The sequence below is a fragment of the Rana temporaria genome, chromosome 2 (genome assembly GCF_905171775.1).
Source record: "Rana temporaria chromosome 2, aRanTem1.1, whole genome shotgun sequence".
Lineage (NCBI taxonomy): Eukaryota > Metazoa > Chordata > Amphibia > Anura > Ranidae > Rana > Rana temporaria.
Genome location: NC_053490.1, coordinates 472661938 through 472689631, shown reverse-complemented (window position 1 = coordinate 472689631; position 27694 = coordinate 472661938). Strand labels below are relative to the sequence as shown.

At 42.0% G+C, this 27694-nt stretch overlaps 1 protein-coding gene across 1 annotated transcript in view; it reads right to left on the bottom strand.

The window, feature by feature from the left end:
• The window catches only part of PROS1 (protein S), a 104480-nt gene that overhangs the window by 12084 nt on the left and 64702 nt on the right, over positions 1–27694 (bottom strand). Inside the window, exons 9-11 of the mRNA XM_040338728.1 lie at positions 7086–7204; positions 3848–4037; positions 389–553 (exon numbers count right to left, since the gene is read on the bottom strand). Of these exons, the coding sequence (XP_040194662.1) occupies positions 389–553; positions 3848–4037; positions 7086–7204 (474 nt within the window). The remainder of the gene's footprint in view (positions 1–388; positions 554–3847; positions 4038–7085; positions 7205–27694) is intronic.

Genomic DNA, 27694 nt, shown 5'->3' with positions numbered 1-27694 from the left:
TAAATGAGCCGGGAAGACGACCCAGAAGCCTGCATGTTCATGGCGCGGGACTTTCGAAGGGTCAGGTAAGTAAAGGGGGGCTCAGAGGGGCCACTAATACACAGATGTTTTTTCACCTTAATGCATAGAATGCATTAAGGTGAATTTTTTTTAACCTTTACAACCCCTTTAATATTTAGAGAGAAAGTAATATTTACAAAGAAAGCAAAGTAGAATGATCAGAGCTAAAACAAACATAAAAAGCTACCACTGGCACTGATATGGGTGACTAGGCACCTAATTATGGGTTTATGCAACTCCTCTGCTGTTTACTTTTGTTCTTCCCTCAATAAAGGAATTTAAATGTATCACAATGATTGCACTGTGAATAAACATTCCATGAAATCACCGGTTTAATGAGATTTTCTATTTTCCGTGGCAATCCCGCTATGTAGACTTTGGTTTCCAAAATACCATTCACAGGTTTAAACAGATATTTGGGATTATTGATGTTCATAACAGCTTCTTTCGCAATCTTCACACTTATACTGTTTTCCAGCTCTTCTACTGACACCTACAAGATGAATGAACACACATTCTTGTTTACTATGTAGCTGTTTATTTTTACAATGTTTGAACAAGAGGTGATATGTGAAGGAAGAAAGCAGAGATAAATTATAATAAGAATGGTGCTTGCAAATGTACAGCTGTATTATAGCTTACTCTAAAAATTAACTGTGGTTTACATATAATTTAACTCATTGTTTAGTTTACATGCCATAGCCACAATGTTCAGACGGGCATACCGAACAATTAGGAATTATCTGTCATTTGTCAAACGGCAATTAAAATGATATTAAATGGGACCACCAATCGCTTCTTCACCCGCTGGGAAGTCTTTAAAGAATATTCTTTCTCACTGATGGAAATCCAACAACTCATGGTCACCCTTTCAATACACCACCTGGTATGCCAAGGCAAACCTTACCAATTCCTTGGGCAAACTCAAACTACTTGACTCTGAACCCAACCTGGGTAGTGAACCCTCCACCCTTGCAGAGTGCTGTCTGAGTCCTTGTAACTTCCCCAAACAGATCACCGCTGACTGCCCCCGCATCCTCCTCCAGCCCCCCTCCATTCTGCTGCTGTCCCCCTCTGTGCCCCCTCCATGCTGCTGTCTCCCTCCCTCCGTGTCCCCCTCCATGCTGCGGTCTCCCTCTGTGTCCCCCTCCATGTTACTCTCTCCCTCCGTGTCCCCCTTCATGCTGCTGTCTCCCTCCGTGTCCCCCTCCATGCTGCGGTCTCCCTCCGTGTCCCCCTCCATGCTGCTCTCTCCCTCCGTGTCCACCTCAATGCTGTGGTCTCCCTGCGTGTCCACCTCCATGCTGCGGTCTCCCTCCGTGTCCCCCTCCATGCAGCCGTCCCCCTCCATGTCCCACTCCATGCTTCTGCCCCCCTCCGTGTCCACCTCCATGCTGCAGTCTCCCTGCGTGCCCACCTCCATGCTGCAGTCTCCCTGCGTGCCCACCACCATGCTGCGGTCGCCCTCCGTGTCCCCCTCCATGCTGACATCCCCCTCCATGTCCCGTTCCATGCTGCCGTCCCCCTCCGTGTCCACCTCCATGCTGCGGTCTCCCTCCGTGTCCCCCTCCATGCTGCCGTCCCCCTCTGTGTCCCCTTCCATGCTGCGGTCTCCCTCCATGTCCCCCTCAATGCTGCTCTCTCCCTCTGTGCTGCTGTCCCCCTCCATGCTCCTCCTCCACCCCCTCGATCTGTCAGGATGGAGAGCAGAGGTAGAAGCCAGTAAATCCGGCTCCTTACTGTTCTGAATGTACAGTCCATTCACATAACTGAAACATCGTAAACTGTGTTTACAATGTTTCAGTTTATGAATGAAGAGGAGCCGCTGTCTGCTCTCCTCCCTCCTCCTCCTCCTCCTCCTCCTCTCCAAGCTAACAGACTGACTCCAGACTTCACTGTCTACTGGTAACTCTTTCCTGTGACCAGACCAGAAGCAGCCCCCAGGAGCCAACAGCATAGGAATTATAAATTGCAAGTTATGGGGTAGGATAACAAATAGTTTATTGGGAATGTTTATTTTTCCCAATGTGTTAAGCTAAAAAATGTTGGGGGTTTATTACTACTTCAGCTGAACTTCAAGTGGAGCTCCGCTGAATTTTTTTTATTTTTTAAGCAAATATTGCAGCTGCTGACTTTTAAAATATGGACACTTATCTGTCCAGGGTGCCCGAAATGTCGGCCCCCGAAGCCAAATCTGTCCCTCAACTCTCGGGTGGTGCCACTGCCATCTTCGGTAAGGGAATCAGGAAGTGAAGCCTTGTTGCTTCACTTCCTGGTTCCCTACTGCGCATGCGTGAGTCGCGCTGCGCGAGTCGCGCTGCGCGATCTGAATCGGAATGGTACCTGCTGTCTTCTGGGACCTGTGTGTCTCCCAGAAGACAGCGAGGGGGAGCAAATACCTATATTAAACAGGTATCTGCTCCCCCTCCCCTCTGAAAGGTACCAAATGTGACCCCGGAAGGGGGGAGGATTTCCCGAAAAGCGGAAGTTCCATTTTTGGGTGGAACTCCACTTTAAAGCACAAATAATTTCTATCTTTTAATTACATCGTTTTGCCTACCTATGCACCCTGGCCTTATCAGTTTTATCTCCTGTGATAAAGGTAAAATCCCTTGTAGGATCCCCCTGTATTTCCAGCCTCACTGCCGACCCCAGCCGGTCATGTGCTCTTCCCCATTCCCCCTTGCAAAATCATTCAAAAACCCAGACTGTGAACTAAACCCATTGATTTAATAGTTTCCCAAAACTGATATATTCAAGGTATGCTGTGATGATAAGGTGTACTGGGCAAGGAATAGCATAACTTGGTAGGCAGTGCTGGCACATACCCAATCTAAGCCATCCAATCAGAGAGCTTCATGTTGTAAGTGTACCACTGATATTACTAGGTGCCAAGTTTAAAGAAGAAACCTTGCTTTTATTTTTTTTGTTGTGTTCTATTCTTTAGGGGACCAAGTACATATAGTTCTTTGCCCCATCTTCCTATTTGGTGTCTAAGGCTGCCCATAGCTGGGTCGCTGGCTGACCGAAAGAAAACAAAGCAATTCCCTCATCTACACAAGCAAGGTGGATGGGGGATCCCTCCAAACTGTGCTATTGTATTATGACAGTGGGGACTCCTCTGCTGGCAGAATACCTGATCAATGCTACAACTGATTGGCTGCAGCCATTGATCGAATGAAAATTTGTCAACATTCCCATTCGAGAGAAGTTAAACGTTATACCGACTTTTGTCAAGCGGGAATGAGATTTTGATCCCTTTATGGCCAGCTTAAGGCTAGCTGTAAGTTTTGTCAGGACACCCCTCCTTCTGTTATCAGCATAAAAAATGCAGGACCATGATCTAGATGTGTCATGCATTGAAACACAAACCAATTTGTAGGAGCCCATAATGAAACAATCCTTGGGTTCTGTGCCTTTATGTGACCCCATGCCACACAAATCAAAATAGATAGATAGATAGATAGATAGATAGATAGATAGATAGATAGATAGATAGATAGATAGATAGATAGATAGATAGATAGATAGATAGATAGATAATTTAAACTATTAAATATATTGTAAGGTAAAAATAAGGAATGTGTAGAGTTTTTACAGTATAGAAAACCATGAAAACACACACATAACAGTAAGAAAAAAAAAAAACACATAGATTATTATATTAGTAGAGAATGTAAATCAATAACGATACCACTAGTTTATTTTAATACAACTGTCGTCCTTTGAAAAAATAAATACTGCAATTTAAAAACTCGAAAAACAATTATAAGACCAAGACACTCACTATATGCCAGTCTCCGTTATTGATTGACTTGCCGCCAGTTGTAACTTTTGTCCATAGGTCATTTTTGAACTGAATTTCAATTTTTCCATCACGCAGAGCGAGTAGAAACCATGATGTGGCGTCAGCTGACTCTGCATACAGAATCACTCCCTCTCCATCGTAGGTTCGGAAATCAAATTCCGCTGAAAACCTTTGTGGGAAATAAATTCCATAATGTCAGCTTAAGGTGGAACTTTACTCATAACAACTTGAAAAAAAATATGTTTTTCAACAAGGAAAATACATTCCACATTCATAATTATACTGCCAAAATTTGTGTGTGCTGTAAATTGCATCCAGCATTGCCCCCGTTTCTTCTTGCTGGAGACTGCCATTTTGCTGAAGCCCAGAGCCGCTGAGCAGTAGTAAATCTTCAGGCTGTCAACAGATTGGCCTGTAATGGCTCTGATTTTTGGTGCAATGCCGAAAAATTTAAAGCAACTGAGCGTGTGTAGAACAGGGCGAGTGTATTACTGGATTTTAACCTCTTGGCGCCGAGCGCACGCAAATATGCGGCCTCTTGGCAGCCTGGCCTTGGCACAGAGTGGCTGCATATTCACATGTAATAGCACCAACAGTGCTGTGCTGAGAGCGCATGCCCTGCGTGTTCCCGGCACAGTGAACGGCAGCTCACAGAAAACTCCTGATCGCTGCTTACGTTTGGGAGTTTTACAATCATGTGACCGTTGTGAAAGCCAATCACGGCGGTCACATGTCCATAAGCCCTGCCCGCCTCCCGGCATAGCAAACCCCTTAAAGGGCTTGCGGCAGCTGGCGTCAAAAGGGTTAAAAAGTAGTTACCTATTTTTAATGTTTTCATATAGCTATACCTGCAAAAGGGGCCAACCTGAAGTGATCTAGCTGGACCCAATTTTCTGACTAAAGTTTAATTTTAAGCTCCTCATGAGCCTATAAGACCAACTATTTCTTATGAACAAATCTGATAGATAAAGATGTTTGGCACTTTCCATGCAGGTCATTCAGAATTCGATAACAAAAAAGTTTGATCGTTGGCAACAGCACATACACTGGGCAATGATTGGAAGAAAAGGTTGAAAATAATATTTCTGTGTAAACTGTATGGGCAACTTTGTTAATCTGGACACATTCTCCAGATCATTAATGTGATATCTACAGTACTTCTCACTTCCTTAAAGGAACACTAAAGGTTAGTTTTTTATTAGATCAACTGATTGCTGTAACCTAGAGCACTTAAATATCACTTACCTCGTTTTTCCTTTTGACCTCCAAAATACAGTAATCCAGGTTTGAAAATGACATTTCCTGTCTCTCCTCTTCTTGCTTTCCACCAGCATCTGAGCCGTTTTGCATGGTGGAAAGCAGAATGTGCTCACCCCCTCCTTATGACTACAGCCCTGCGTGAAGATGCGCTCTTATCCCTCACAGGCATGGAGGCTAAGCCTAATGGGAACTGTAGTTCCCATAAGGCCGTGATGTAGCAAGAATGAATGCGCATCGCAAACCAGGAAGTCAGTGAGAATAATGATTCAGGAGTGACGGAGATGAATAAAACAGCTCGATTTCCACAGGTATCAAAACTAGTTATAATGCAAAACATTACTTTTTACTTTATCAGCTACTGTCAGACTTTAATTTAAGAGGGAAAATATTTTTGTCTTTACAACCCCTTTAAGGCTCCATTTTGGCGTTTCCGAATTGTGGGCAGAACCGTAGCACGCCATGGTGAGAATGGAGCCTTATATGTTAACAGAAGAGTGGAGCAGTATATGCAATTTTTTTCAAGAGATGCAACCACCCTAAGCCCTACTAGTATAGCATGTCTGGAGCAATAAACAGCAGCCAGATGTGATAATGGTTTCCCATGCTGGAATTATACCTCTTTTTATATAGGGGTTTATATATAAAGAAATGGATCTGATGCTGAGCAAACATTCAATGTATGTGTTGTTTTAAATTACACAAATGAATTCACCACCAATGAATGTCTGGTGAACATCTTTTTTTACTACTTTCTAAATATGATAACAAATGGTGCCGCACCTCATACACATTAATATAACTGGACAAAAATATAACAGTGACTGCAATTCCTCACTGTATACAATAAACTGATAAAAATAAAAACGATATTTCAGTCCACAATCTATTGTCTTGACTTCAATATCTTTTAACACATTACAGTGTTTATACTTTCATAAATTCCACCAATTGATTGGAGGTGCCACATGCAGATGCAATCCTTGGTGCCACTATTCCAGCACCATCACCACATTGGTCTTCATTATCACTGCAGCCGCTAGTTTCCTTTCCAGTTTTATTGTACAACAGGCTAATTAAGGATGTTCTAACGTGATGCCGGCATAGGTGAATCCCCTAAAGGTGTGCCTTTGCACAAAATGTTCTAGGCGGAGCCTATGTGCTGACATCATATCACCACTTCTGGTCCTGAGAACGGTGGCCATCTTTTGTAAGTTTGGCTGGTTTTATATTTGTTTACCTGATGCTGAATTCACTTCTTAGGCATAAATTCGACACTATATAAAGCATTCCGTGGCTCCGTGTGGTGAGCATTTTTCATACAGCACCCTACCAACCTCTGGTGGTGAAAAGTCCAAATTACTGGTAGTTGCCATAAGGAGATTTGGAGTTGATACATACTACAGGCTGTTTTGCTGAATTTACATGCAGCTGTCTTACTGGTGAGTGCATAAGTGGTGGTGGAATAGTGGCACCAAGGATTGCATTTGCATGTGGCACTGGCACTCATTGGGGGAATTTACAGAAGTATAAACACTATATTATGGTGGAAGATATTAAAGGTAAGACAAAGGATTGTGGATTGGAATATAGATTTTTTATTGATTTATGGAATAAAACGAGGAATCACAGTCACTGTTATCATTCTATTTTATTAGCATGTGTATGAGGCACTGCACCGTTTGTTGTATGATTTATTTTAAGGGTTTGTATATGCTCCTTCTTGTTAGCTGCCTGCACCTCTAAGCGCAGACATCGTCACCAATTGAATTACTTTCTAAATATGCTCCCTAGTGTCCAAGTAACTTAATCATTAGCTCTGAGCTCAATTTAATATTAGTCTTACTAGCAACCATAATTAGTTTGATTTCAACAAATAGGGACAAATATCTGTCTTTTACTGAAAATAATTAGACATTTGACTTAAATATGGCAAATCTAGCCATCTAGCCTTCCTTACCTTGTAACATCTGGCAGTTTGAATCTCAGATAGACAACAGGAATTCCTGTGAATTGCTCTGCCAGGTACAGCAACTCGTAATTTGTCTCCAGATTGAGAGGAACACACGTTGGGATACGCTACAACAGAGAACATAAAACATGAATACAATCCACTCAACACAGTCAGAAACAACTGCTATTTAGATGTTTTGCAATAAAAGTCAATAAGTAGTTGCCTATGTATTTAAAATCTAAAATTTATATTTTTTTCACTTATTTTTGCAAGATAATCAAGTGATTTAATTTAATTTCCATCTGAATCCCACCAGTGACAATATCTGCTTGAAATTTGTATATATTGTTTGTGTTTGAATATGTTATAAAATATAATATATTTCCTCCAAGTGCCTCAGTTTATTTCTATCATCCAAAAAACATACTGGTTGGTTAATTTGTGCCCCTGAGAATTGTCCCTTACAATGTATATGAAATTGCGTGGAGATGTTGGTGAGCTCCTTTGAGAGACAAGAGATAGGAATGCTCCAGTATACTCTGATGCCTCGTACACACGACCGGTTTTCCAGGCGGTCAAACGTCTGCTGGGAAAACCCTGGGGAAAACCGAAAACCTGCTCAGCTGCTTTTCCCCATATACACATGGCCGGTTTTCCCGACAGGAAAACTGCCATGACAGCTCTGGTCGGGAAAACCAGACATGTGTATGCTCCACTGCAGTGTTTGCCATAGGAAAACTGCTGAGCAAAAAAACGCAGAGAATCGCGGCGGGAAAAAAGATAACAAGTTTTCATTTTTTTGCTCGCAGTTTTCCTGTCAGGAAAACTGCTATGGAGCATACACACGGCCTGTTTTCCTGACCAAACATGGCAGTTTTCCCGTAGGGAAAACCGATCGTGTGTACGAGACATAAGACATTTTATGCTATTGTGGATAATAAATACATAAAATAATTAAATAACGGCTTCTTGGTATGTTTTCATTTTCTTCACATTTTGCCAGAATGTTTTCTTTCAATAATCTGTCTACTTTTTAGCATTATTTTCCAATGTACAATTTCAGAGCCCTAATAATCGATTTATAGTTGACAACCTTTTTGATCGACATGCCACATACACGGAAGTGGATTTTGACTGATACTTAAGATACGATTGTATCTTATTATATGGTTGAAAATATTTAATGGTGTCTTTATTTCCACATGTAATCTCATAATATGATTGATCAGAATACAATCATATTTATGACTAGAATATACCAGTGCTGCTGATTGGTGCAAAGTGATCATGTGATTGGTAATTTTCTGCACTGGCTGAGCAACTTAGTTTGATCAAATCCGAAACAAAGTCTGAATTGTAAAGTAGAATCTCACATTAGTTAGACAATAAAATTGAAGTGTGCATGGACACCATAAGGCCTCGTACACCCGACCGGTTTCCTCGGCAGAATCTATCAAGAAACTTGGTAGGAGATTTTTTTTGCCGAGGAAACCGGTCGTGAACTCGACGAGCCAAAAAGAGAGCAAGTTCTCTTTTTGCTCGACTGGAATGGAGAAAATTGGCTTGTCGAGTTCCTCGACAAGCCTAACAAGAACTCGACGAGGAAAACGATGTGTTTCGCCCGCCAAGTTCCTCGGTCGTGTGTACAAGGCCTAAGAGTATATACAGATCAACCTGGGATTGTGGTCACTGAATTCATATTGTTCTAATTGTGCATTGACCACACTATGGTTTCTAATAAAGAAGTTCTATAATCTACAAGTTGGCCACATAAAGTATACACATCAACATGGTCAGATATACAGTACTAAGTACACCAAGCCTACAGATTTGGTATGGCTTATGTTTGAGCCCATGTCCTAGTGCAAGAATGACTTATAAATGTGTATCTCCACTCTTCATCAGATTGGGATTTATGAGTACAGGCATCAGATGAGGGAATTTTTCAATACCTGGCTTGCCTAGGGTAGGCATAGGGGTTGATTTACCAATGGCAAACAGACTGCACATGCCATTACTCCAGAGCTTAGTAAATGAGAAGAAGCTCTATTGCCTTCCATTATCCAATCATGTGCAAGCAAACATGCTGTTTTTTTATTTATTTTTTCCTTGCATGTAATTGTATATTCTTTGCAAAGTGAAGCTTCAACTCATTTACTGAGCTCTAAAACTATTGCACTTGCAAAGTGCAAAATCTGTTTGCCTTTAGTAAATCAACCCCTATGTGTTTATGCTTTAGTGTCCATTGAGATCATGTCCAAAGTTTAATGGCCACCCTGTGCCTATGCACCAAGCTTACGAAAAAGATGATTTCTTTTTTTTAAAATTGAGCTTGCCATGAAAACTATACTTTGCCAGCATGCGATGCAAAGGAAGGGTGTGGATGGTGCTCTTTTCCCAAGACTGAACTTACCCTTTAAAATATATCTAAAGCCAAAAAAATGTTTTGTCATGGATAGAGTAGATAATGCTAAGAACTCGTCTGTCTAAAGTCAGGGGAAACACTCCCATAGACAGTTGTCACAAGAAGAATTACCCTTAGGCCCCGTACACATGTCCGAGGAACTCGACGGGCAAAACACATCGTTTTGCTCGTCAAGTTCCTTGTGAAGCCGCCGAGGATCTCGGCGAGCCAAGTTTCCTCATTGACTAACGAGGAAATAGAGAACATGTTCTCTATTTGGCCCGACGAGATCCTCGTCGGCTTCCTCGGCCAAAAGTGTACACACCACCGGGTTTCTCGGCAGAATACGGCTCCGATCGAGTTTCTGGCTGAATTCTGCCGAGAAACTCGGTCGTGTGTATGGGGCCTTACAGGAAATTTTTCCTTAACCTCCTGTTATGGTGACAACTGTAAAATTCTGAATTTCCCAACACTTTCTGTCCAGGTGACAATGGTCAGGATAAATATTGTATAAAAGAGTGGATCTCAGGAAAACAGACAACAATAAAAACATGACAGCATTTGTCCTTCTTCTGTCCAAAGTAGAAAAGTAACAGCTTGGCTTTAAGTATACTTTAAAGGGGTTGTAAAGGATTTTTTTTTTCATAATAAGCATCCTTTACCTGCAGACATTCCTCTTTTCACTTCCTCATTGTTAGTTTTTGCTCAGAAGTTGCTCTATTTCTTCTCTGTTCTGTTCACTTCCTGCTTGTCTGATTGTTACTCACCACCGTGACAGGAGGCTTTACTGCGGTGGTCAGTGACGTGCTCACCCCCTCCTGGGAACTACATCTGTGTGGCAGGACGCTCTCTACGTGTTAGAGACTTCAAGGAGGTGTGAATTACTGGGCGTGCCGCAATGCATACTGGGAAATGTAGTTCTTACATGAATGAGCGCCGCAAACCAGGAAGTGAATGAGAGAACAAACTAGAACACCAGAGGTGATATAGATGAAGGAATTTTATAGGTATTTTCTCGTTTTTTTAATAGAATCATTACACTATTCTGTCTGTCTACCTTGCAGACATTCATTTTAGGCAAAATATTTTTTCCTTTACAACTCCTTTAAGGCTCACCTAACCAGATCTACTATCTGTGGACATTATAAGGTTAATAGACACATTTTGGTGAGTATAAGAAAAGTTATACTGTAAGCAGCAGGCAATGTGTCGGTGCCAGGCGTGGGATTTACACCCAAACCGGTGCCCTGAGCTTCTTCTCACACATATGACAGGAAGAGAAAAAACAAACAATGGCAGTAATCAAAAAGTGAGAAACCTTGACGGAGTGTGAACTTATTTATCAGCGAAGTGACTCTTCACATTGTGGTTATTACTCATAACTACGTGTTATCGCTGCAGGGATGAGACTAGGTGAGAACTGCCAAATACTGCTGTCACCTCCGCTTCTACTGGGATTTTCATCGATCAGGAAGGTTGCCCGAGACGGCATTTGTGCAAATATTGGACTGATTTTTCTTTACAGTAAATCAATAAAATCTTTGAAGAGTAATAATAAATAGGGTGACTTAGAAGAGTAACAATATATAGGGTGACATGTAACAATAACACATGTGATATGATGATGAAGATAATTATTAATAATAATAATATATTTAGAAATTCTGTGAGGCCGTTCTTTAGAATATAACAGCTGACAATGGAGGAGGCAGAAACAGATGCAACTTGAGAAAAATAAATAGGGACAAAAGTATTGTTGCGCCCCATTCATTAATTTACATTTGCTTCACTGGATTAACTACTCCAACTCACACATCAGTATTCCCCTAATGGAGAAATGCTTATATTTTAGACTTAGGCCCCATACACACGATAGAATTTATCCGCGAATATGGTCACTGCGGTCCAAAGCAACGTAATTCCCATAAAAGCAAACGCCATTTTTTTAGTATTGAAGTATTTCAATCAAAATTCTAAAAATGTTTGACCATCTGTACACAGAAATCAGTGAGTATTTTGGGGAACTCTTAGGCCCCATACACACAATAGAATTTATCCGCAAATACGGTCCAGCGGACCGTTTCCGCGGATAAATCCTCTCGAGGATTTCGGCGGATTTTCATGCGATGGAGTGTACACACCATCGCATTGAAATCCGCGCCGAAATCCTCTGGCGATGACGTGTCGCGCCGTCGCCGCGATTATGACGCGGCGACGTGCGCGACGCTGTCATTTAAGGAATTCCACGCATGCGTTGAATCATTACGACGCATGCGGGGGATCCCTTCGGACGGATGGATTCGGTGAGTCTATACAGACCAGCGGATCCATCCGTTGGGATGGACTCCAGCAGATGGATATGTTGTGCATGTCAGCAAATATTCGATCTGCTGGAATCCATCCCAGGGGAGATATATCCGCGGAAAAAGATCCGCTGGCGTGTACACACCATAGGATCTATCCGCAGAAACCCATTTGCTGGGATTTATCTGCGGATGGATTCTATGGTGTGTACGGGGCCTTACAATTAAAGCGGTATTAAGATCAGTCCCTTGCTGCTGCTCCATAAACAAAGAGAATATGGACTATCTCGGTACCAATTTAGACAGTTTACACAAATTATTTTAATAAAAAATCTAATTTTTATTTATACAAAAAGACATACAAATAGGATATCGTATCATGCTCAACCGATTCCATGTCAGAACGATATTCAAAATACAAAGTAACAATACATGTGTGTCACTAATACTTCATGTGCCCCCCTTAAAGAGGTTGTAAACCTCGAAAAAAAAAACCTGCAAGACAAAGTAATAATGAGCTAGTATGCATTGCATACTAGCTCATTTTGAAATATTTACCCTAGAACGATGCCCTGGTCTGGATTAGTGTCGGCCCTCCGAGTACAGCGCGGACATCTTCCACCGGAGTTACTTCCGGGTTCGCGGCACCGGCGGTGTCATTGGCACTCCTGCACTTGCACGTGGGAGTCGCCGGTAACAGCACGACTCCTTAAGAAATGGCACCAACGGCCCGTTTCTTCAGTGCGCATGCGCCCATGACGTCAGCAGCAGTGCATATACTGAATATCTCCTAAACTAGGAGATATTCAAAGTACCTACCAGGGAACAGATGTATAGTGGGTCCTCACAGGTCATGTATTCCTCAACATGTTTCGTGGAAATCTACTGCTTCATCAGGAGAGTGTCTTAACCATTTCCAGACCGCTGTACGCATATATGCGTCCACATTTTAAAGATGGATATCTCGGTAACGGCAGCAGCTGCTGCCACAACCGAGGTATCCATCTTTAGTGTGAGCGGTCCTGTAAAAGATAACGGTGGTCTCCGCGACGGATTCACCGCGAGATCGCCGCTATCGGCGGCAGGAGAGGCCCCCCCCCTCCCGCGCCCTCCGCTGCTTACCGGAGCCGTCGGTAGCGGCAGAGGCGATCGGGTCCGCTCGGCTGCTGTGTGGGGATGTGAGTGAGGGAAAAATCACCCGTCCCCATAGCTCTGCTGGGCGGAAGTGGCGGAAGTGACGTCAAAACGTCAGTCCCGCCCAGCGTCTTAAAGAAACATTTTTTTTTTGTCATTTGAAAAAATGACAGTAGTCTAAATATGAGATGTGAGGTCTTTTTGACCCCAGATCTCATATTTAAGAGGACCTGTCATGCTTTTTTCTATTACAAGGGATGTTTACATTCTTTGTAATAGGAATAAAAGTGATCATTTATTTATTTATTTTTTTTCCAGTGTAAAAAATAATAAAATAAATAAAAATAAGAAATAAGAAAAAAAATAATAATTTTAAAGCGCCCCGTCCCGACGAGCTCGCGCGCAGAAGCGAACGCATACGTGAGTAGCGCCTGCATATGAAAACGGTGTTCAAACCACACAAGTGAGATATCACCGTGATCGTTAGAGCGAGAGCAATAATTATAGCCCTAGACCTACTCTGTAACTTAAAAAATGCAACCTATAGAATTTTTTAAACGTCGCCTATCGAGATTTTTAAAAGTAAAAGTTCGACGCCATGCCACGAGCGGGCGCAATTTGTAAGCGTGACATGTTGGGCATCATTTTACTCGGCGTAACATTATCTTTCACAATATATTAAAAAAAAATTGTGCCAAATTTATTGCTGTCTTATTTTTTAATTCAAAAAAGTGAATTTTTTCCAAAAAAAGTGCGCTTGTAGGACCGCTGCGCAAATATGGTGTGACAAAAAGTATTGCAATGATCGCCATTTTATTCTCTAGGGTGTTAGAAAAAAAATATATATATAATGTTTGTGGGTTTTAAGTAATTTTCTAGCAAAAAAAACTGTTTTAGTCTTGTAAACACCAAATCTGAAAAACACCCACGGTACTGAAGTGGTTAAATGAGTTATTCACATAATAATCAAAAATAAAGCATGTAGAAAATGTACACCATGATATACAACAAGTATTCCATGTTGAGGAATACATGACCCGTGAAGAGATTTTTTTTATAAAATTATTTGTGTAAACTGTCTATACTGGTACCGAGATAGTCCATATTCTCTTTGTTTATGAAGCACCAGCAGGGGACTGGTCTCCATTCCCACCTTCCAATTACTCTTGGATGATGGTACCCCTTACCTATCTCACGCAATCTATTTGTTTTGAGGCCTAGCTTTCAATCATTGGATGTGATGACTGCATTAGATTTATTTTTTTAACCTTTTTTCCCCCTGTTTTCACCTGGTGATCTGACCAGTAACACCTCTCATGTTTTAGAGTGCCTCCACAATGGTGGTTAGATGTACTTGCAGATTTAGATATACCAGGGTTTAAAGGTTCACTGAATGGTGGACCGCGGTCTGTACCCAGACCAAATGAAAATCCTGTCCGGACTGCAGCTGTGCTACTTATCTGCTTGGGCGTTCTCTTTAAGTTCCCTTACCCGGCTGCCTCTTTTCATATTAACAAGCTTGTTAACCACTTCATCCCTGGACCATTTTGCTGGCCAAAGACCAGGTCACTTTTTGCGATTCGGCACTGCGTCGCTTTAACTGACAATTGCACGGACGTGCGACGTGGCTCCCAAACAACATTTACGTCCCTTTTTCCCCACAAATAGAGCTTTCTTTTGGTGGTATTTGATCACCTCTGCGGTTTTTATTTTTTGTGCTTTAACCACTTAATCACCGCCCCATAGCTGAATTACGGCTACAAGCCGGTTCCTTAACCACTTCCCTACCGGCCCATAGTGAAATGACGTCCACAAAGAACCTTTGCCGTTCAGAGTGGACGTCATATGACGTCCTGGGCTTTGTGGGGGGGATATCTGAATGATGCCTGCAGCTAGAGGCATCATTCAGATATCCTTCTCTTGTGCCGGCGATTCTGCACAACGTTCCGCCGCTAGATCGTTCTTACAGGCGGCGGGAGGGGACATCCCCCCCTCCCGCCGCCATCCGGTGCTTCTCCGGGCTCTCCCGTGCCATCGGGGGCCCGGAGAACGAATCGTCCGGCGCTCGCAGGAAGCATAGAGATGACTGGTGACCAGATGGTCACCAGTCATCTCTATGACCGTCGGAGGACCCGGGCGCGATGTGATGACGTCACGCCCGGGTCCCGTAAGTAAACAAAGCCGCGATTGCGGCTGCTAAGCAACAGCAAGCATGAGATCGGTGAATTTTTTTTCACCGATTTCATGCTTTCCAGCCTGGAGGAGAGATGTGGGGTCTTATTGACCCTTCATCTCTCCATAAAGAGTACCTGTCACACACATTCCTATTACAAGGGATGTTTACATTCCTTGTAATAGGAATAAAAGTGATCAAAAAAAAAAAAAAATTAAAAAAAAAGTGTAAAAAAAGAAATAAATATATAAAAATAAAAAAAGAAATAAAATTTATTTTTTTAACGCCCCTGTCCCCGGTAGCTTGCGCGCAGAAGCGAACGCACACGCAAGTCCCGCCGACATATGTAAACGCCGTTTAAACCACATATGTGAGGTATCGCCGCGTGCGTTAGAGTGCCAGCAACAATTCTAGCACTAGATCTCCTCTGTAAATCTAAACTGGTAACCTGTAAAAAATTTCAAAGTGTTGCCTATGGAGATTTTTAAGTACCGAAGTTTGGCGCCATTCCATGAGTGTGCGCAATTTTAAAGCGTGACATGTTAGGTATCTATTTACTCAGTGTAACATCATCTTTCCTATTTTACAAAAAAATTGGGCTAACTTTACTGTTTTTTAATTTTTTTAATTCATGAAACAATTTTTTTCCAAAAAAAAGGCGTTTGAAAAATTATTGCGCAAATACCGTGCAAGATAAAAGGTTTCAATGACCGTCGTTTTATTCCCTAGGGTGTCTGCTAAAAAAAAATATATAATGTTTGGGGGTTCTGCGTAATTTTCTAGCAAAAAAATTATGATTTGTACATGTAGGAGAGAAGTGCCAGAATAGGCCTGGTATGGAAGTGTGTATAACTGCCCTGTATGGAAGAGGTTAACTCTGGAAGGACGTCCATGGACGTCCTCCCAGAATCGCAATCCCGCAATACCCCCTGCGCAGTACTCTGCAATACCCCCTGCACAATACTCTGCAATACCCCCTGCACAATACTCTGCAATACCCCCGAACAATTTTCAGATATTGGCACCATAGCTTGTGGACGCTATAACTTTCACAAAGACCAAATAATATACACCGATTTGGGTTATTTTTACCAAAGATATGTAGCAGTATAAATTTTGCCCAAAATGTATGAAGAAAAATTACAAATTTGCTAAATTTTATAACAGAAACAAAGAAAAATTCATTTTTTTTACAGAATTTTCAGTCTTTTTTCTTTTATAGCGAAAAAAATAAAAAACCCAACGGTGATTAAATACCACCAAAAGAAAGCTCCATTTGTGGGAAAAAAGGACAAAAAATTCATTTGGGTACAGTGTTACATGACTGAGTAATTGTCATTCAAAATGTGAGAGCACTGAAAGCTGAAAATTGGTCTGGTTATTAAAGCGGAGGTTCACCCGTACAATATACTTTTTCCCCTTAGCTTCATGCTCATTTTGTCTAGGGGAATCGGCTAGTTGTTTTAAAATATGAGCAGTACTTACGGTTTACGAGATGCATCCTCTCCGTCGCTTCCGGGTATGGGCTGCGGGAGTGGGCGTTCCTATTTTGATTGACAGTCTTCCGAGAGGCTTCCGACGGTCGCATCCATTGCGTCACGATTTTCCGAAAGAAGCCGAACGTCGGTGCGCAGGCGCAGTATAGAGCCGCACCGACGTTCGGCTTCTTTCGGCTACTAGTGACGCGATGGATGCGACCCTCGGAAGCCTCTCGGAAGACTGTCAATCAAGAAGGAACGCCCGCTCCCGAAGACCCATACCCGGAAGCGACGGAGAAGATGCATCTCGAAAACGGGTAAGTACTGCTCATATTTTAAAACAACTAGCCGATTCCCCTAGACAAAACGAGCATCAATCTAAGGGGAAAAGGTCAAAAAATAAATAAATGGGTGAACTCCCGCTTTAAGGTGGTTTAAGTGCCCAGTGGTCAAGTGGTTAAAAACAAATAGAGCAACAATTTTGAAAAAAAAACAATATTTTCTACTTTTTGCTATAATAAATATCCCCCAAAAATACAAAATAAAATTAAATAAATTTTCCTCGTTTTAGGCCGATACGTATTCTTCTACATATTTTTGGTAAAGAAAAAATCACAATAAGCCTTTCTTGATTGGTTTGCGCAAAAGTTATAGCGTCTACAAAATAGGGGATAGTTTCATGGCATTTTTATTAATATATTTTTTTTTTTTACTAGTAATGGCAGCGATCTACGATTTTGTTTATGACTGTGACTTTATGGCGGACACATCGGACACTTTTGACACCATTTTAGGACCATTGTCATTTTTACAGCGAACAGTGCTATAAAAATGCACTGATTACTGTAAAGAGGGTATTGTGATGTGTAAAAGGGGTACTGTGACTGACTCATACATGCTTCCCTGCTAAGAAGTGACCATCCATAACAAGATCAAAATTGCCGACATTTTAAAATGTGGTTTGGAAAACAAGCAACATTTCTTGGGGCGGGAGAGAGGAACCGCACTAATCAATTGCAATAAAAATGTAAAAATTATAATCTATAGATTAGTGCACTCCCTCTCTCCCTATTTCTTGAGCTTTAAGTTTTGCCTTGAGATTTTTGATTGGGCGGAGGGGGCACAAATTATTCTAAGGAATATGTGGTTTTACCTGAAGGAATTATTAATGTAATAGCATAACATAAAATAAACCTACCAGCAAATTCTGAAATGTCATCACCTACCTGCATATGGCGCTAGAAGCTCTGTTTAACCATCTGTCGACCAGCCGCTGTCATTATACAGTGGCAGGTTGGCTCATTCCCACAAATCGCCGTAGGTGTATGTCGGCTCATTTAAGAACCATAGTAGGCGCGTGCGCGCCCACTGCATGGTGGGGGACAAAACGCACTTGTCCGGCGGCCACAATTTTTGCCGGCCTACCGCGATCTTGGGAAAGAGAGCCAGAATGGGGATCTGTCAATGTAAACAGACAGATCCCCGTACTGACAGGGGAGGAGAGAGAGATCTCCTCCAGTCAGTCCCATCCCCCCACAGTTAGAAACACCTCCCAGGGAACACATTTAACACCTTGATCGCCCCCCAGTGATAGCCCCTTCCCTGCCAGTGACATTTACACAGTAATCAGTGGATTTCTATAGCACTGATCACTATATAAATGTCAATGGTCCCAAAAAGTGTCAAAGGTGTCCGATCTGTCCTCCGCAATGTTGCATTAATATTTTGTAGACGCTATAGCTTTTGCACAAATCAATCAATATATGCTTATTGCATTTTTTTTTTTTAAATATGTAGAAGAATACATACTGGCCTAAACTGATGAAAACATTTGTTTTTGAAAAATAAAAAATAAAATTGGGGGATATTTATTATAGCAAAAAGTTAAAAATATATATTTTTTTCAAAATTGTCGCTATATTTTTGTTTATAGTGCAAAAAATAAAAACAGCGCAGAGGTGATCAAATACCACCAAAAGAAAGCTCTATTTGTGAGGAAAATAAGAACATCAGTTTTGTTTGGGTACAGCGTCGAATGACCGCGCAATTGTCAGCTAAAGCGACGTAGCGTCGTATCGCAAAAAATGGTCATTAAGGGGGAAAATATTCCAGTCTGTAAGTGGTTTAGGGAAGAAATACCTAAAATACATTTATGGAGAAATGCATAATGTTAAACTTAAAAACAGTTCTACCTTCCTGAAGCATATTTTTTTTTCCTTTTGCGGTATCCAGTTTAATGAAAATGTGCATACATCAATTTTTTTTGCACATTTATAAAATGTATATGTGAACTAAATATGATCCACAAGATGGCGCTGTTGGGCTTTTACACATTGCCGTTATTAGACAGGTTTTATGTACACTTTATTATATCAACAGGAAATTAAAACCTTACTTGATGTATTATTTCCTTATACTAATTAGAACATTGATATCATCCCCAAATCTTGTCTGAAGATACTATATCACCAAACAAGTACATATTAAAGCGACCAGATATTTCTAGATACTGTCATTAAAAAATCTTACTGAAAGACAAGGTTACTTAGCATTAATATTCATATTTTCATTTTGTCAGTAAACTTTGGGTGAGTCTGATAACTAAATATATAACAATATTAAATGCTGAAAATAACAGACACACTGGTCACAAGGTCTCATTTCCTGACGGGAGACATTATGGCCTTTATTTAATAATAAGCCTAATAATGCCTCTGAAAATCATTATTAACCACTTGCTTACTGGGCACATAAACCCCCTTCGTTCCCAGGCAAAATTTCAGCTTACAGCACTGCGTCGCTTTAACTGACATTTGCGCGGTCGTGCGACGTGGCTCCCAAACAAAATTGACGTCCCTTTTTCCCCACAAATAGAGCTTTATTTTGGTGGTATTTGATCACCTCTGCGGTTTTTATTTTTTGCGCTAAAAACAAAAAAAGAGCGACAATTTAAAAAAAATATATATATTTTTTACTTGTTGCTATAATAAATATCCCAATTTTTTTTTAAAAAAACTATTTTTTTCTCAGTTAAGGCCGATACGTATTTTTCGACGTATTTTTGTAAAAAAAAAAAATCGCAATAAGCGACTGGTTTGCGCAAAAGTTATAGCGCCTACAAAATAGGGGACAGAATTATGATTTTTTTTTATAATTTTTTTTTTTACTACTAATGGCGGCGATCTGCGATTTTTATTGGGACTGCGATATTGCGACGGACGTATCGGACACTTTTGACACAAATTTGGCGCCATTCACATTTATACAGCGATCAGTGCTATAAAAATGCACTAATTACTGTATAAATGTGACTGGCGGTGAAGGGGTTAACACTAGGGGGTGAGGAAGGGGTTAAATGTGTATCCAGGTGTGTTCTAACTGTGTGGGGGAGGGGGGTGACTGGGGGTGGTGACCGATGCTGTGTCTCTATGTACAAGAGACACAGATCGGTCTCCTCTCCTCTGACAGCACGTGGAGCTCTGTGTTTACACACAGAGCTCCACGTCCCTGCTGTTTTACCGACGATCGCGTGTTCACGGCGGACATCGCGGCCGCCAGGTACACGCATCGGCTTCCCAGCGATGCGCCGGGACAGTGTTTACCCGCTGCGCGCCCCCCAGAGGCGCGCGCGGGTAATGCTTTTAAATGACGTCCAAAGACGTCCAGTTGGCACCTGAGAGCCGCGCTGTTGACGTCTTTTGTCAATAGCGCGGATCTCAAGTGGTTAAAAAGACTACCAGTTGTATAGTTTTCATAAATAGGTTTATATAAAGAAGATACACACACACACATTATATTTGCAACGAACGATTATTTTCATAATCGATTAGTTGGCAGATTATTGTTTTGATTAATCAGTAAATTGGTTGAAAACCTAAAAAAAAATGGTGGTGTATAGATTAGTTGATATATAAAAGTAAACAAAAAAAAAGAAAATTTCTTCTTGAATTGATATGCAGTGGTAAATATAATTAACCAGCTATATGGTTAGAGAACAACATATCTAATCGACTCTGAGTATAACAGATAGAAGATATATGGGGTCTACAAAAAGTTGCTGCACTTTTTTATATTTATTGGGTGTTTAACTACTTCAATACCGGGCACTTGAAAAAGTTTTTCTTTGTTTCCGTTATAAAATTGTGTTTTCAATAGTTCTTTAATTTCTCCTACCTCTATTAGGTTATTTTGACCCGCTATATCGAGAAAACGCTAACTTATTGTTATTAATGATAGCTAGAATAACATCACTAAACTGTTATGATAATTGAAATGTCACACTGAGGAATACTCCTTACATTTGGTTCTATATACTTCATGAGAGAAGCATAGTTATAACTACTTTTTTGTATTTTATTATTTTCATTGTATTGTATCAATATGAATGGTATTACAGTATTAGTATGACCTTTGTTATGCCTTATGAAAACAAAATAAAATATTCAAACAGAAAATTGTGTTTTCTCCTTCAGTGATGGGCACTGATAAGGCTGCGCTAATGGGCACTGATGAGGCAGAACTGATATATAGAATTGATTGGCTCTGATAGGCGGCACTGATGGGCACCGATAGGCTACACTGAAAGGCAGCACTAATGGGCACTGATAGGCGGAACTGATGGGCACTAATAGGTGGCACTGATAGGCGGCACTAATAGATAGCACTGGATAGGCAGCACTCATAAGGAACTACTGATGGCCATTACTGATTGACATCTGAAAGGGCACTGACAGGCATTACTGATGGGGCACTGATTGGCACATTTATGGGCACTGATTAACACATTTATGGGTACTGATTGGGACTTTGATGGGCACTGACAGGTGTTACTGATGAGGCACAGACTGGCAGTTGATGGGCACTGATTGGCAGCTGATGGGCAACTCTGATGAGGGCTGCGCTGATAATCAATGTGCTGATCCATGCGACGTTACGACGCACGGGGGCGGAGAACGGCGCCAAATTCAAAAAAGTAAATAAACACAGTACATATAGTATACTGTAATCTTATAGATTACAGTACTGTATGTAAAAAATACACCCCCCCCCCCCCTTGTCCCTAGTGGTCTGCCCAGTGTCCTACATGTACTTTTATATAATAAAAACTGTTCTTTCTGCCTGCAAACTGTAGATTGTCCATAGCAACCAAAACTTGTCCCTTTATGTCAAAAGTTTTAGAGCAGCTAGAAAACAGCGATAATAAATTAGAATCACTTGCAGAATTGAGCGATAGCGATTTGTGGGGAAATTCTTCATAAAAAAATAAAAGTAATGACCTGCCTATGTGAAGTAGGGGGTATGTGCCTTTCTTCCAATCAGCTGTCTTGGCTGTATGCCAAGAATCCACTCTCAGTGCTGAACAGGCAAAGAAAATCTCTAACACAATGGGGGTTATTTACAAAAGGCAAATCCACTTTTCACTGCAAGTGCACTTTCAAGTGCAGTCACTGAAGATCTGAGGGGGACATGCAAGGAAAATAAAAAACAGCATTTTTGCTTGCACATAATTGGATGATAAAATCAGCAGAGCTTCCCCTAATTTTAGAGCTTCCTCTCAGATCTACAACGATCTACAGCGACTGCACTTAAAAGTGCACTTTCAAGTGCACTTGCAGTACACTTGTAGTGCAGAGTGGATTTCCCTTTAGTAAATCAACCCCAATGTGCACTTTCTAAAGAATATATAAAGCTGAAGAAAGCAGATATGCATGTTTAACTTATGTAGGGAGATTGGTTTCATCCCTGTGTATCATCTGAGGCTATTCACTTCACTGGGTATATGTGAGGGTTTACATCCACTTTAAATTATAACCACCTGCTAGAAATTTACAGTCGCAGACCCACCATTAAGCTGCATTTATTGTTAGCAACTGACAATCATAGATCCTGTTACACCTGCTGCTGTTTGTATTGCCAAGTTATCTTGGGCAGAGTCCTACATAGCCCAAAAGTCCATCCTGTGTTACAGAGTGCTCACCTTGCAATTGTTTCTTATCTGACTCTTCTTATTAAAAAAATCCTTGCTCCCCCCAGCTGCTGCACCTGGGCCTGTCCCCCACCCCCCCTGCACTAATTTTCTTCAAAGGGGGTTCCTAATTCTATTAAATCCAACATCTATAATATACCACTGCTATACCCCATCTATTGACTCATCCTCATTTCACTGCACGCCAATGGTCTTAACGGGCCCCAACGTAGCCGACAGAAGGTCCATCAAAAAGATTTACCCAGAGTACGCTATTCTGAGGAAAGAACTGTGTCTGACTATAGGGTTAACTTTTTAAGGTCTAACTTAGCACCTTTGTTTGAGAGCTTTCAAGTGACATAGACTGTCCCACTCCTGTCTTTGTTGGTTGCTTGAGGTAAATCATCTCATGTGGAGAGCTACTGTTTATGCTCCTGAGGTCACAGTGTAAGCTGGAATTTGATTTTCAATAAGCACCCCTGTAGGGTGGGCTACATGTTTTATGTTGTGTTCATGCTTATTGACTTTCATGTTCCAGTTTGCTCTGTTTATGACCCTAATCTACCATTAACAGCTGCTTATATTGTGAAGGGTTGTGTGTTTTATTCTTGTGTGTCTGCTGAGGGCCTACAGACAAGGGGGCAGATCCACAAAGATCTGCAACGGCCCAGCGTATCTGAGATATGCTACGCCGCCGTAACTTACTTGGCTTTGGTTTGAATCCGGAAAGAATTTGCACCGTAAGTTACGGCGGCGTAGTGTATCTCTCGCGGCGTAAGGGCGCGGAATTCAAATGTGGCGAGTAGGGGGCGTGTTTCATTTAAATGAAGCGCGTCCCCGCGCCGAACGAACTGCGCATGCCCTGTCCGTCAAAACTCCCAGGGTGCATTGCTCCAAATGACGTCGCAAGGACGTCATTGTTTTCGACGTGAACGTAAATGGCGTCCAGCCCCATTCACGGATGACTTACGCAAACAACGTAAAATTTTCAAAATTATACGCGGGAACGACGGCCATACTTAACATTGAGTATGCCACCATATAGCAGCTTTAACTATACGCCGGAAAAAGCCGAACGGAAACGGCGTAAAAGAATGCGACGGCCGCTCGTACGTTCGTGGATCGTCGGAAATAGCTAATTTGCATACTCAACGCGGATTACGATGTGAACACCACCCAGCGCCCGCCGGAAAATTGCATTTTAGATCCGACGGCGTACTAAGGCGTAGGCCTGTCGGATCTAACACAGATGCCGTTGTATATGGTTTGGTGGATACCAAAACAAAGATACGACGCGCAAAATTTGAAATTACGCGGCGTATCAACAGATACGCCGGCGTAATTTCTTTGAGGATCTGCCCCAAGGTGTTCTGGTGGTGTCAGAGAGCGTGAGGCCTCAATAGGGCTAAACAATAGGGCTAAACAAGAGCAGAAGATCCAATTCACCGAAAAATTGAAGTACTGCCGTTTCTTCACCAGTACCCAAATACTGTTCATCCAGCTACCCCTCTAGAATTCCTCTTCATTGTACTCACTTCCCATCTGCAATCTACTAGTATATTAGGGACAGTATGAAGCTGACCCCCAGTATTAAAGTAGTTGTATATGAAATATACCATTTTGCCTCCGATCGCTGTGATTGTAAGCACACGGTAAATGCAACTTTAACACAGGCCATTTCCTGTGAAAGCATTTGGCATGCTTTTATGTCTGAAATCCAGGTACTCTAGCCCTAATATACATCCCTATAAATGGCATTAGAGACTTTTTCATATAATACATAACATTTTCTGGTTTTGGAGCACAGTGGCCTTTGAAAGTCAAGGCAACTTAGAAAACATTCCCCATGCAAATACTGACTGACAGCTTGAAGTCAGAGCTACATGACTATTAGCAGCTCAGTAACATTACTAAAAACATGTGTATCTAATCTCTTTGTATCACATTACTATTTAGGTAACCTAAGAGATCTCAGTTAGGTTTTCTTGGAAAGATACATATCAAGGGGTGTAGATAAGGGGAGGCGATAGGGGAGTCCAGATCCACCCATGTTCGCCCACTGACAGCCGCCAAGCACTAGAAACACTGCAGCCCTTGTTGCTGCCTGTTAGACCCCATGGACAGGTAGTCCAGAAAGAGTCTGCTAGGCAGTTCAAAACGAAGGAGGTTCTACTTAGCTCCTCCTCAACTTAGGTTACATGACCCAGCCAGGAAAGACTTTTGAAATTGAATCGGTCTGGTCAGAGGATTATGGAGGGAGAGATCAGTACTGGAGGGAAAGCTGTACTGGGGGGAGAGATCTGCACTAGGGGGAGGTCTGTACTGGAGGGAAAGCTGTACTGGGGGGATAGATCTGTACTCAGGGAAAGGGGATCTGTACTTGCGGTGGAGATCTGCACTGGGGGAGAGATCTGTATTCTGGGGGTGGGAGATCTATAATAGGAAGAGATCTTGTGGGGGGGAGTGGAAAGACCTTTACTGGGGAAGGGGGAGATATCTGAAAATGGGGGGGATATGTACTTGGGGGGGGGGGGCTGTACCCGGAGGGAGATCTATACCTGTGGAAGAAGTTCTGTACTGGGGGAAGATCTGGACTAGGGGATATCTGTATTTGGAGAGGGATCTGTTCTTGGGGAGAGAGCTGTACTGGGAGAAATGTGTGCTATTGGAGATCTGTACTTGATGGGAGGCCTGTGCTGGAGAGAGAGCTTTACTAAGGTAGGTCTGTACTGAGAAAGAGATCTGTACTTAGAGAGAGCTATGTACTTGGAGAGAGATCTGAAGGAGGTCTTTACTGGGGGGATTTAGGCTTGGGGAGTAAGGTCATGTTTGCTGTACTCTGTCTAATTACATGTGTATTATGCTTTTCTGACCCCTGTACTCTGTGCATTATGTACTCCTTCACTCTGTGTGTTATTATATTCCAACCCCTGTGTTTGTACATTTTGGGGTCAAGAAAGGAAAAGATTGAAAATAATGGAAAAAGATCAGGGCTAGATTTATACTTTCTGCCCCCTTATTCCCTTTATTGAATGGCTAGCCTTAGTATCACACTAACAATATTGGACATCATAGCTAGACGTGGCCTACCAAGGCTTGTTGCAGAGAAGCTGAAAGAAACAATCTGTGCACTCTGCATCAGTGCATCTAAGACCACCAACTAGAAAATCAGGTCAAACAGTTGAGAGATTTTAAGCGTTTAAGTGCAAACAAGAAGTGTGGGGCGCTAACAGTTTTCTGGAGGGTGGTTAGCCTATCTGGATGCCACTAGAGATCGTTTGCCAGCTATCATTTATTGCAGCCAGATCTCAGTACTCTCCTTTTCTAATTATTTGTAAGTAGATTCAGAAAGAAGAATCCAGAGGCACTTAGGCTTTTCCCTTCATTAACAGCTTACAAAGTTATAGGGCACCTTGGGGAAGCTTGCAAGATGTTCGTTAGCAGAGGTTTAATTCTTTTATAAACTTGTAAGCTGCTAATTAGGAGAAAGCCCTAAAGGTGTCTCTTGATTTTTCGTTGAAGAGCTACTGGTTCAAGTTATTTAAATCCGGAGTAGGTGAAGTGTAAGTATATAGGCCCGGATTCACATACATCGGCGCATATTAATGCCGCCGTAGCGTATCTAATATACGCTACGCCGACGCAGCACAGAGAGGCAAGCACAGAATTCACAGAGCACTTGCCTCCCAAACTGTGCTGGGTTTCCTCGGCGTAAGCCGGCGTAGGTGGAAGTGGGCGTGAGCCATGCTAATGAGCCGTGACCCCATGCAAATGCTGGGCCGAGTGCCAGACAAGTACTTAAACGAACGGCGCATGCGCCGTCCCGTGGACGTATCCCAGTGCGCATGCGCACAATCACGTCAAAACAACTGGCTAAGATACGTCAAATCACTGCCTATGGTGTGAATGGAACCTACGCCCAGCCCTATTCACGTACTACGTAAACGACGTAAAATACGACGGCTTGTGTTCCCTGGTCCATACCTTTGCATGGGTTGCGCCTCATAGATGGGGAATAACTTTACGCCGGACGTGGTTATATGAACATTACTGGAGAAGAACCCCTGCGTGGGAATCCTGTGTGCAAACTGTTCTTTTGTTTCCTTTCAATAAAAATGGGCTGCCATGCCCTCAAACCTAACATCTGACTGCTGTGGACTCGCTGAAAAACGCATTTACCACTTGAGTTAACAACCCCCAATATTACAATGTATATATATATATATATATATATATGTGTGTGTGTATTCCCTAGAGCCTTGCTACATACCACATCCTCATAGATGCCATTAGGATCCAGAGCCTGCTTCACCTCAGTGACAAACTATATTATATTCTATATATATATATACTGTATACTGTGTATATATATATATATATATATATATATATATATATATATATATATATACATAGCTCCAGAAGAAGCGCGTCCAGAGCGTGAAACTAGTGGAGCAGCACACTTGTTTTACTACATTTTCTGAGCATTGGAGTTAAAGTGACCTACTTCGGTTTGACCTTACCTAACCCCAGGGCCGGATTCCAGACAAGGCCAACAAGGCCAGTCCTCGGGGTGGCAGTGGATGCAGGGGCGGCACTGCGGCTGAGAGGAGAGGACACTTTTACTTTCCCCTGTCATGCGGATGGTGAGAGGAGAAAAAACAGGGGGAATAGGAGGTGCAGCAACCCCCCTCCCGGTTCTCAATGTCATTTTGTCATTCATTTTCGGCAGCAACACCCTGCCGAAAAAGAAAAAGTCCCCCGGCGGATAATGTCCCCCCTGCTGTACTGCGCAGGCGGGGGCGGCTTTGAAGGACCTGGCCTTGGGGCGGCAAAGGGAGTAAATCCGGGCCTGCCTAACCCTCTATATGTTACTATTTGATATATGATGAAATGATTGTGTATGTACATACATGGGTATTTCTCCTTTACAGGTTTATTAGTCAAGCTGTAGGAATTAGTCACAACTCATCAACCTGATCCGGTAGGTTCAGTTTGAACCCCGGATTATATGGTTGGTCACTGAGATATGTTTTAAACCACCTTCACATAGTAAATGTTTTTTAGTCTTGTTTCATTGATGTTTTGTGAACCAATAACATTTAGATTTTTTTTATATAATGAAAAATATGGCTGCAAAGTAAATTTTTTCTACTCT